This window comes from Miniopterus schreibersii (assembly GCF_964146895.1).
Source record: "Miniopterus schreibersii genome assembly, chromosome: 10".
NCBI lineage: Eukaryota > Metazoa > Chordata > Mammalia > Chiroptera > Miniopteridae > Miniopterus > Miniopterus schreibersii.
Genome location: NC_138110.1, coordinates 73267005 through 73279226, shown reverse-complemented (window position 1 = coordinate 73279226; position 12222 = coordinate 73267005). Strand labels below are relative to the sequence as shown.

The window sequence follows — 12222 nt, the reverse complement described above, 5'->3', positions numbered from 1 at the left end:
TGTGGAATTTCCCTTCCACAGAGAATCTAGTCTGGTGTGTTGTTCACACAGCAGATGGAGTTGCCTTGTGCTTAGGAAATATTTTGTATTACAAGTATTATTTTCAAATGCTAGAGTCTCTCACCCAGACAGGCAAAAAGCTCCCACTATGGGAGTCACGAGGCCGCCTGGATACTCGGCTGACTCTAGTCCTTCACATCCACTGCGGGCATCAGCTGGTTGAGCAGGATACTGAACAGAAGTGCTCACCTTGCTAATATTTTCCCTCCTTTTTTACTTTTTTCACTTATAGCTGATTTCATTGAATTCACACAAGTTACATAAACTAATGCTATAACTTCATTTTTCCCCACTACATTATTTTTGATTTAGGGAATCCAATTATTAATCAGCAAGAATAATTTTTAGAGATTTACAAGTTCATAAGCAATATCAAATCTCATTTAGCTTTTTATTTAAGTCAGATCTGGTATTGAGAGGGGTCGTGATTTTACCCTTTCCTCCCATCAGTTATGGCTGTGTGATCCCAGAGAAGTCACTTACCCTCTCTGGGCCTATTTTTGTCTCAATAGTAAAAATGGAGGAAGACATCTTCTATTTGAAAGTAGATTTTCCAAAAGATATTGACACTTTTCCTTCTTTTTTTCTAATTTTTAATCTAAGCGATCAAATATAAATCAAAGAAAGACATAATATATACAAGTGGCATATATGTCATTAACATAAAAAATTTATGTCATTATAAAAATACTATGACTGATATTAGGTAGTTGAGATGGATTAGAAGCTCAGTTTAGCAATTGTGACAAAATTTTATGTAACTTGGGGAGGAGGAAGGTAAATGATTTCTTTGCTTGCTTTGAACTGCTGAAGTTCCAGTATTCTTTTCATAAAGATGTATGTGGATTGTGAATAAATGGCAATGTTATTGCTCTGATCATCTCATGGGCTCCTTCAGAACATATTTTCCATGTCATCTATGCTTAACCTTTCTTATCAAAGTCTATGTACGACTGTACAAAATGTTCACCAATCATGGCTAAATTGCCCCATCTGAGTTAGACCTAAAAGCATTATTGTGTCATATCAGAAAAGGGCCCAGAGTAATTACAAGCTCTTCCTAGCTCTGTCAACCACCTGAGTCTCAACCATGACAATAAATCAACTTTTAAGAGCTCTGTCAATTATTGTATTATTAAAGCCTGCGAACAAAGAAAGCCTGGCCCACTAATTATTTTGACGTTTACAAACAGATCACACCAGTCACGCCCAGTTAATTTTAAAGAATAGGCAAAATTCTCCTGTTCTGGGGGTATGGTTCTGTGAGGTTTTTGAAGGACTATCCAAGGAAATGAACTTTTGTGGGTTTTTGGAGTAACCCTAAAGCTTCACAAATATACTCAGAATAACCCTTGAACAGCAAACATAGGTCACACAATGCACCCGGCTGCCATCCACGGTCATTAGCTATGTACGTACATTTAATTAAGGAAGAAGCGGGAAAGACAGAGCTCCCATCTACGGACACAAAGGACAACATCTGTCCTCTGAGACAGGGAACAGGAAAGTCTGCAGCGGCCTGACAGAAGTCTCTGACTTGTGGCATTAAAAGAGGTTTCAAAATGGTTTTAAAGGACTGTAAGAACCAGTGAAATTGCTTAGGAAAGTAAACAGATGTTTATAATTCTTGAATAATTATAACTCCTCTCAACAAAGTTCAGGGTATTTTTTGTTGTTACATTATTGGGCGTCCATATGAGTAGCATGTGTTGCTCATTGAACAGTGTGAGTCTTTGTGTTTTTGAACGTATTTCATTTCAATGCTATATCATCAGATGCACAAATATAGTTCGACAGAAGTGTGAACAAATATTATCTTAAATAAATTTATTTTCCACTGGTTTTCACATACTTGTAGAACTTCTGGGGTTTGGTGTGTAGACTGTGAACCACAACTAGGTTTGGTGTCAAGATCTGGTGATGCTGCTCTTAGCCAAAGTTTAACAAACCTCACAGAGGTTTTGGGCAGGGGATATTGATTCTTGACCCTGATGCTAAGAAGGCGTTTTTAGTTTTATTACTTCATCCCAACTTTTTGGATGTATTTATTAATTTTCAAATAATTTTAGCTACCAAAACTTTCTAAACATACTGTTCTCGCTTCATTGGTTGTACTAGGACTTTGAATATGAACCGGGGTACAGTGTGCTTGACTTTGGAAAGTAAAAATAGGTTCTACACGGGATTCTCAGCGACAAGACTTGGAAGTAATTAAATGGTAACTGGTTTTCCTTACTCACAATTAAGAATGTACCTAAAGGAAGAACTCATGAGAAGGCTGTACTTCTGTTCCCCAATGGATGCACATTTCAGAACAGGGTTAAAAATATAAGATAAGAAAGAAAATACTACACCATGGATTAAAACCCTGAAGAAAAATGATTAATCTACTTTGTACTCAGAACTGCACTATACAAAGATATCCAGAAATAAACAAGATACGGCTTTTGTTTTTTTAGCATCTAAAGGATGCTATTCAGCATTCTGCTGTACTTTCAGCAGAAAGAAATGGAAAGGCAAGGGGACACCTTTAAAACAGGTGGCATCAGAATCTACTTTCTTACTGTCATCTTGCATACTGATAGCAGCACTTGATTGACCTGGACAAAAAGCACACACGGTCCTTTTCTAGCCCTTCTCTTGTTTTCCTTAAACATAACAATTAGTTGCTGAATGAGGGACAAACGTCTTTGAAATTTCTGTTCTGAAGTTAGAGCAAAACCCAAATCAGGTTTGGTTCTCTCGTTTTCTACTTTGTTCCTTGGGTTGGTAGCAGACCTTGGTGGTTTCTAGGGCTGCAAAGCTCCGCAGGTGGGCTCGTCCCTGAGCGCCCGCAGCAGCTCACGCCTCCTGCCTCTGTGCATGCTTCCTGGGGCTTTGCACGCTTTCCAAGCTGGAGGGCAGGCCGCGCAAGAGGCCAGGAAGCAATGCAGAGACAGGAGGAAGGAGGAACCTGGGCTGGGAACATGTTTAATGTTGTAGGTTTTGAAGACAACATATTTCAGAGAATGACAGAACAACTTGCTTTTAACATCTTGAATCATAAGGTGCAACTTGCAACATCTATGCAAGAGATAAAAGCCTGGATCAATAATCCTTTCCGGCTACCTAGTTCTTCCCCTTTTCTCTTTATACTTCTATTTACTTTTTTTTTTTTTTTGAAACCTGTTTGAATGTGCTTGAAAACCCCAAATTTGAGGTATCCAAACATTCGGCCTATTCTCCCTTTCGTTTAAGGTGTGTGAACCCACAGGGCAGAATCCTCACATGCTACTCTTGCCCTGCTCAGAGTTAATGCCTTTTGTTTAAGAACCACCTAAGGTCTGTTAAAAACTTTTAAAGTGTTTTTAAATTCCTCATATGACAAAATAAAAAGAATTTAAACCTCAGACTCAACAATAAATAAAACCATTTTTCAAACAAACAAACAAACAAACAAACAAACAAACGAAAGTCATTCCCATGTTTTGCTGTCAGCTGATGCCAAAATTATATGACCACAAGAATATCATGCAGGAAACACTCAGCCTTAATCTAATATTTTAAAACAAGGCAGTCATCACTAGTAGGCTGTTTTTTTTGCAAAGAAGTATGAGATTTTATGCTTTATGTCTTTCCTAGAATGACTTTATCATTGACAACAGGCTTGGCATTTAACCTTAATGATAAGACAGAGAAAAAATACAGGAGATTTATCATCATCAATTTCCCTGCTATCTTTTGTTAATCTTCATGGGCAGGGCCGATGGATACCCCTATCAGGTAGAGGCAGAGGGCTCCCAGGACCTTTATAAGGGCAATAAAGGGAGACTGGACACCCCTTCTGGTAAAAGTAGATAATATTTTGAGGAGAAAAACAAATAATTAGAATCACCAGTGCATGATTTCGTTTCTTATTACCCAACCCATCTTGTTTTCTTCTCTTTTGGAAACATCACTTCACACTTCAAGAACCAGCATCTCAAAGATCATTTCAAGTAAGTGCAAGAATAAGAAAACCTTAGCCTAACAATCCTAGGAAGTCTCTCGGAACCAAACAATGACTTCTTAGCTTTGCTGTCCTCACTTCTCTTTCCTAGGCCAAACCTTTCAAGCATCTTTCCTTCTGCTCCAGTTTCTTTTATGTGTTCCTCCCTGAGTGATCTTGGGGCAACATCTTTAATCATGGAAGAGTAGAAACCAATGGGACTTATAAGAAAATATATAATAAAAGGAAAGCAATTGGCCATAAAGGGAAAGATCGCGATGAAGTGTAGGGAAAACCAGTGTCATAGTGTAGCAGAGTGGTCTTTGACTGCTGCTGCGACCCTGGATCCACAGATGGGACCGACAGGGTCCCTGCCCATGAGCTTCCCAAGGGCATCCCCAGGCACTGAATCATCCAGTTGGGGCTAAGGCTGAGAGAACACAGAAGACACAGCTTCTCCCTGAGGTAGTGGTTCCAGCTCCTGCCACAGACCCTTTGAGAGTGCTTGGCCCTGGCTGGCAACACAGGCAGCTTGACTCTTACTCTGAAGGCAAAGACAAAGTGGCTCCTCAGAGTGGAATTTCCACTACGGGGAATGTGGGATCCCCTGGGTTGAGGAATTAAAGGAAAATTGCCTGTGACCTGTCAGTTGGTGACCTGCTGGGAAGCCTGCTTCATCTACATTGCTAATTAAAGCCCATATTAAACCCAGTCAAACGTTCACACGAAAAGCCCCACCAGAAGGAGTGTACAAATTCCATCAGATCAAAAGGAGCCTCATGTGCAAGTCCCTACCTCAAATGCCTGACCCTCTTTATACCACATTCCTTCAAGAGTCCTGGGGAAGACATTATTTGTGTTCAATACAGAGAGCAACTGGCCTGGATCATTAATTTCCCTCCTAGTGAGTTGCATAGGGAAAGTCAGAATCTATCCAGTGCAATGAGTATGTAAATGTCGGGATGGCCACAGAATCTGAAGGGGAAGCCTTCAGTGATAACCAGAGTTTCTATTCGGAAAATGGAAATGGGAACACTGAAAAGGTTACCACTTTGTGGCTAAGATGATAAGTTTGGTTGCAGGAAAGTTGAATTTAAGCTGCCAGGGTAAAATAGAAAATGAAACCTGGAGTCCAAGATCAAGGTAAAGATTGGGGATGGAAAAAAAAAAAAAGAGCATCATGAGCATTAACGAGATAGTTGAGATATAGTGATAAGTTAGGTCAGTGTGGGAAGATACAAGGTGAGAAGAGGCGCTGAGATGCTCCCATGACCACAACCAGGTGTGGATACTGAGACGCCCACTGCCTACTGTGAGCTCATTTCCCCATTCATAATACGGGAACCTCCTCCGAGCATGAGGATTCACCAGTAGAAACCTGTAAAATGACTCCCTAAACTGCTTGGTGTCTTTCCACCCATCACAGGCCAAAATATGTTCCCAGGCCATCAGAAGTTCTCACACAATAATGCAGGAGAAGACAGCCCGTAAAGGGTGGTATCCTTGACTACTCCTCTCCCAGTCCTATTAAGGTTTTGTTTATAATACACAGGATAGAGGAGCGGAGAGTCCTCTATGCCACTCTGCCAAGGATCCGGTTGGCCCATCTCAATAAGTGGAATGCCTTTACTTCAAAATCCCCCGCCTATGCTCTTTTATACTCCCCCAGTGGGCCTGCACGTGGTAGCAGAGGTTGGAATGTAGGTCTCCAGGAAAACTCACCCTGGGGTCTCTCTCCAGCTGCTGCTTGTGGCGTAGGCTGCGTCTTCTCTTGGCCTTTGCAAGGCCATTGTGGTAAAAGTGGTACAGGCCTTCAGTGAAGGGGAGCTGTGAAGAGTCAAACAGACATGCGACATTGTTAGCTTCTCGGGCTGGCCCCCGAACAAGACATCAAAGCTGGAGCTGCATGTTGAGGCTCCATAGGATAGAAAAGCATATGAGAAAACCACCGACAACCTTCCATCAGACTTGGTCCTCTGTTTCCCCATCATTGTACTCGTTCCCCTTTTTCTGCTTTTTCTTACATAGTGCCCATTACCCTTTCCCTCCACAAATACCTTTTATTCTTTCCTCCCTTTCTTTAGTTTATACCCATCTTTCAATTTCCTCTTCCCCTCCCCTCCATGGAGCTTTGCCTATATACTCATACTCACACCAACTTCCATTCTCCTCTCTTGGACTGGTGTTTATGCTTCATGTTGAGTTGCTCTAGCATCATGTTGTAACCTAGTCCTGTCTTCACAGCTGGGTTGTCTGTCTTATGTATTGGGCCCTCTCTGTGACCCCTTGATGCCTCTCATGCTGGGCACAATGTAACCATATAAATCTAGTTAGTACCTGCTGGATGACAGGCCAGGTTTCCCTCTATCTCCCTTTCCTAAAGATCCTTGGCATTAGATATGAGTGTCAGGGTTAGTTAGAGAAGCCACTATAGTGGGATTTGGGGCCTGTGAAAATCTAGAAGAACCTAAAGAGAACTGTCACTGGCTCTATGATTCAAGGCAATTTGGCAAAGGAAGTCTTGATCTAGGAATCAGGAGACCTGGATGTGGCTCATGTATGTTACCACCTAAACTTAGGCAAGTCATTTCCCCTCTGGGGGTATTTTTCTCTTCTTCTGTATGAAAATGGAACCTTGAGGTTCCCAGATCTCTTCCCCTTCTCCACTGAAAGTGGCATTCCAGGCATTTGGCCATATTCTTTTGGCCAAAGCAAGTCAGAGGCTAGCTCAGGTCATAGTAGGAGGATCGCAAAGTTCCAGGGCCATGTAGGAAGGTAATGTAGGAAGACCAATGATTGGGCCATCAATACATCAGCCTACCACACTCAGAGAGTACCAGGAGGCCCACCCTGAAGATACATCGCAGACCAGCTCCAAGCTTGCGTAAAGTTGCTGGCTAATGTTGGGAACTTTCCAACATTACCAAAGGCTGATAGTAATTATTCTAAGTGCTCTGATCATGTGTCTTGTCTTGTTCTCATTGTTATCTAGCCAACTAAATATCCCGTCAACACTAGCAGAGCCACTCTAACCTACAGCCAAGTGGACCATGTGCTCTTTATAACAAGGAAATGCTTCCTCCTTCTAGAAAGATTCATACATAGGGTTGGTTTTATATATAGTATTAAGGGTCAGAAGAATCTTAAAAAAATCTTCATCATTCAAAATTATCCTGGTATGCCCAAAAGAACACTCTCTAGAGACAAACTTTGGAACAACTGAACTGCAAGCTCCATGAGAACATGACTGTTTTTCTCACAGGTGTCTCTAACATAGTATGAGCTTCATGAATATTTGTTGAATGTACACAAAATATCAGGAGGGTCCAGAGTTTGGAAAGAGTCGCTGAGTAGCTGTGTGCCTCAGTGTAGATGACTAAGTATCTCTGGGTGTGGCATTCTTTGGACATTATTAACATATTTAATGTATTGAGGATCAAGCAGGAAATATAAGGATATGAGTCAGGTGTAGAATAGGAAATGGTATAGCTTGTGGAAAACTGGAGAGTATATGCCCTTCCTCAAGACAAAAAGATTGAAAGCACTGTGCTGGCCAAGTAAAGCCCAATTTGTGAGCCAATGAGTGATGCATATTGTACCTTCTAGCTCTGAACAGTCTAGGGCTCTAATAAGTGCTTGGCAAAAGGCACATCCGAAAAGGGTTTGAATTCATAGAAACTTATGGGATTAAACGGGGAGTAGAAATACACTCTGGTATTCTGTTGGGGGGGAATCAACTTGATTACACATATGGCTGAGACTATCTGTTATTGTCTGCAGTTGGGCTCACGCTCTCTGGAGCAGCTGTGGAAGACAGAGATTAATCACTGCCAAGCATCAGCTCTGGGGCTGAGGTTCTCTCTAAATGATGATGGAGAAGACGGATGAAAAGTGAAAGCCTAAGCTGAGAAATTACTGGTTGATTTCTTCACAAGCAAGCCTGTTCTCTGAAACCTGGAATAACCCAGAAGAAGTCTGCATTTGGCCAAGTCAATATCAAATAGAATTTGTTAAGGGGGCTTTATTGGTGTCGTAATAAATTTCACATAGATAACAAGGTTGGAAAAACAATTCATGTTTGACATCTCTCTCTCTCTCTCTCTCTGTCTCTGTCTCTCTCTAATCTATCTATCATCATCTCTATCTCTCTCTCTATCTAATCTATCATCTATCTATCTATCTATCTATCTATCTATCTATCTATCTATCTATCTATCTATCATCTATCTATCATCTATCTATCTATCTATCATCTATCTATCTATCTATCTATCTATCTATCTATCTATCTATCTATCTATCTATCATCTATCTATCTATCTATCTATCTATCTATCTATCTATCTATCTATCTATCTATCTATCATCTATCTATCTATCTATCATCTACCTATCTATCATCTATGCCTATCTTGCTAACTGTATATCTGAGAGCAGCAATAATAAGGATGAGTTAAATATTGAAATATCAGCCTCAGTTTCACTGGGATGAAGTTACAAAGAGCACAGAAAAGGCTGTGAAGAAAGAAAGGGGTTTACAGGAAAGAAAACTTATTGCACTTTCCAAGAGTGAATGACCATAGAAATGATGCTGCATTTCTGTTTATTGCCACATAAAGATCTTCACAATATATAGTTTTTGAAAAAACAAAAGAGCATCCTCCACATGGGAGGATGCTCAGCTAATGTTCACCTAAATGTTAATAACAGGTGGTGTAATTTAGGGTAGTTTGTCATCTGTTCAGCTCTCTGTATCATTTTCTACAATGAGCTTTGAGTACTCTTAAAAATCAACATATACTATAAAGGTAATTTCATTTTGGAAAATAAAGCAAGTGTACTTCATAGCATCTCAGTGTTTTCACACTGGAAATGCCCTAAAAGAGCGTCTAGCACTATGTCTCACTTTACAGAGGTTGTGACAACTTAGCTGGCACCCTCTTAGGGAGGGAAGTGTTTTTATCTGGGAGAATCCTGTGATGGTTGGTAGAGTCCGAAGGCTAAGGGCACCTCGAATACAAAAGGATCTGCTCTGCTTGGGAAGAATGTTCTTCACCCTTGAGAAAAGGGGTTGCCAAGGAAACCAGAGGTAGAAAAAGGAACGGGAAAGGAGATGGTAAGAGGTATGAGGCCTGGCATGACATAGGGCAAAGGGACCACTGCTCATGCCTGAGTGGTGAGGTGACCAAAGGATTTCTCAAAGCATGTCTTAGGCTTACTTTAAAGTTGTTTGTGTTTTGCAATACAAAATCCTTCTCTGTACCCCGACATCTTCAGTAAAATGCATTACAGTTGCAAATGCCTTGGGTAAGCAATTAGGGTTTGGTTGGTGTGGGGAAGTCAGGGTAGAGGGGCTGAATTTCACACCTGAGTTACAGTAGTAAAGACTTGAGATCAAATGTGTGGGATGAAGACATAATTTGTTAACTGGGAAGGTTTACTGAAGGCAGAAAACTGGATCCAGAAGTGAAATAAGGATCCAGCTCTAGCCCTCAGAATTTATAAGAATGTTGGGTAGGGCTTGGGATTTCTACAGGGCACATGATGTGAGGAGAGTTGAGTGGATCTCATCTAGATTCCAAAGGCCCAAGCATCCCTAGTTGACACCTGGATTATATGGATTAAAAAAAGCAAGATTCAGAAAGTTACATAATTTGGTCAAGGTCACAGTGCTCCACAGAAGTAGGGGTAAGACAAAACCTCATGGCTGTTGAGGAAGTTTAACCTCTCTCAGTTTTATAGAGGGAGAGGCTGAATATTAGTCTTGAGTCAATGTACCCTTGTTTTGTGGTAATTTTGTATTTTAAAAATAATTTCAGGCTCACAGAAAAGTTTAAAGAATAAGGGAAAAAACTTTCATAGGACCTTAACCAAGACTCCTCAATCATTAACATTTTACTGCAATTTTCTTTCACTTTTTATATGTATGTATTAATTTTGCTAAATTTTTTTCAGTGTAACTGGTAGATGGTGTTTGTGCTTCCTAAGAACAAGAGAGTACAAGTATGAAAATCAAAAGACTAATATTAATATAATACTATTTTGTAACTACAGACATCATTTTGCCAATTCTCTTAATGACATTCTTTATAGTAAAACTAAATGGCCCAAAGTTCAATGTAGGACTCCATGTTGCATGCAGTTGTTATTTCCCTTTTAATCTGGAAGAATTTCAAAGTTTGTCTGTCCTTGTTTTTCATAACCTTAATCCTTTTGAAGAGTACCGGGCACTTATTCTATAGAATGCCTTTCAATTGGGAATTGTTCAATATTTTCTCATCATTAAATTGAAATTATGCACTTTGACAGGAATAGCACACATGTCATGGTGCATATGTCTTGATGTGACATGCAGCTTTTTAAATGCAACTACTGTAACGTCAGACTAACCGTTCTGAGTTCACTCACCTAGTGGTGAGCTTACAACTGAGCACAAGACACAGGTGCAGGCATATTCAGTGCTGCTTGCTCACATATTTCTGAGCATCCAAGTGTGAGGATACTGAATAACTTAAAAATATAACCTATACCAACAATGAGCAAGTGAAATTTGAAATAAAAAATACAGGGCATGGTTCAGTGGTTGAGCATCGACCTAGGATCCAGGAAATCACAGTTCAATTCCTGGTCAGAGTACATGCCTGGGCTGTGGGCTTGATCCCCAGTCGGGGGTGTGCAGGAGGCAGCCAATCAATGAGGACTCTCTCATCACTGATGTTTTTCTCTCTCTCACTCTCTCTTCCTCTTTCTGAAATCAATAAGGGCATATTTTTAAAAAAGAATACAATACTATTTATATTAGCACTATCTCCAAACAAAATACTTAGGTAGGAATAATTCTAACAAAATAGGTAGGAGATCTATATGAGGAACACTACACAACTCTGAATGAGATCAAAGAGCTATATATATGGGGAGATATTCAGTGTTCATGGATAGGAAGACTTGATATTGTCAAGATTCCAGTTCTTCTCAAATTCATTTATAGATTCAATGCAATCCCAACTTCAAGACATACTATAAAGCTACAGTGATCAAGGCAGTGTGGTATTGGTGAAAGAATAGACTAATAGGCCAATAAAAAAGAACAAAGAACCCAGAAATAGATCCATATAAATATAGTCAACTGATCTTTGACAGAAGAGCAAAAGTAAAACAATAGAGCAAAGATAGTTTCTTCAACAAATGATGCTGTAACAAGTGGGCATTCATATGGGAAAAAAAGAGAAGAATCTAGACACAGACCTTACACTCTTCACAAAAATTAACTCAAAATGAATCATAGGCCTAAATATAAAGTGAAAAATTATAAAACTTTTACAAGATAACATAGGAGAAAATCTAGATGACTTTGGGCATGGTGGTTTCTTTTAAATACCACACCAAGACACAATCCATGAAAGAAATAATTGATAAGCTGGACTTCATTAAAATTTAAAACTTCTGCTCTATGAAAGACAATATCAAGAGGATTAAACAACAAGCCACAGACTAGGAGAAAATATTTGCAAAAAACACCTGAATGACTGTTATCTAAAATCTACAAAGAACTCTTAAGTCTCATTGGGAAACAGAAACCCAATTTCAAAATGGGCCAAAGGCTTTAACAGACATCTCACAAATAAGCATATGAAGAGATAGTCCACATACTATACCACTAGGAATTGGAAATTAAAGCAATGAACTATCGCTATGCACATATCAAAGTGGCCTAAATCTGGAACACTGACAACTCCAAATGCTGGTGAGAAGGTGGAGCAACAGGAACTCTGTCATTGCTGGTGGGAATGCAAAATGGTACAGCCACTTTGGGGACAGTTTGCCAGTTTCTTACAAAATCAGACTTGGTATTTAGTCAAAGAAGTTGAAAACTCATGTCCACAAAAAAAGCTTGTCATGTATGTTTATAGAAGCTTTATTCATAATTTCCGATACGTGATAGCAACCAAGACGTACTTTAGCAGATGAATGAATAAATAAGCTGTGGTACATTCAGATAACAGAATATTATTCAGTGCTAAAAAGAAATGAGGTATCAACCCATACAAAGACACAGATGAAATTTAAATGCATATTACTAAGCAAAAGAAAGAAGTTAATCTGCAAAGGCTACCTACTGTATGATTCCAACTACCTGGCATTCTTTTTTTTTTTTTTTAAATGTACCTTTATTGATTTCAGAGAGAGGAAGGGAG

At 39.6% G+C, this 12222-nt stretch overlaps 1 protein-coding gene across 1 annotated transcript in view; it reads right to left on the bottom strand.

Moving 5' to 3' along the window:
* PCSK2 (proprotein convertase subtilisin/kexin type 2) overlaps positions 1–12222 on the bottom strand; it is a 180136-nt gene that overhangs the window by 155387 nt on the left and 12527 nt on the right. Inside the window, exon 2 of the mRNA XM_081149046.1 lies at positions 5750–5854. Coding sequence (XP_081005172.1) covers positions 5750–5854 — 105 coding nt within the window. The remainder of the gene's footprint in view (positions 1–5749; positions 5855–12222) is intronic.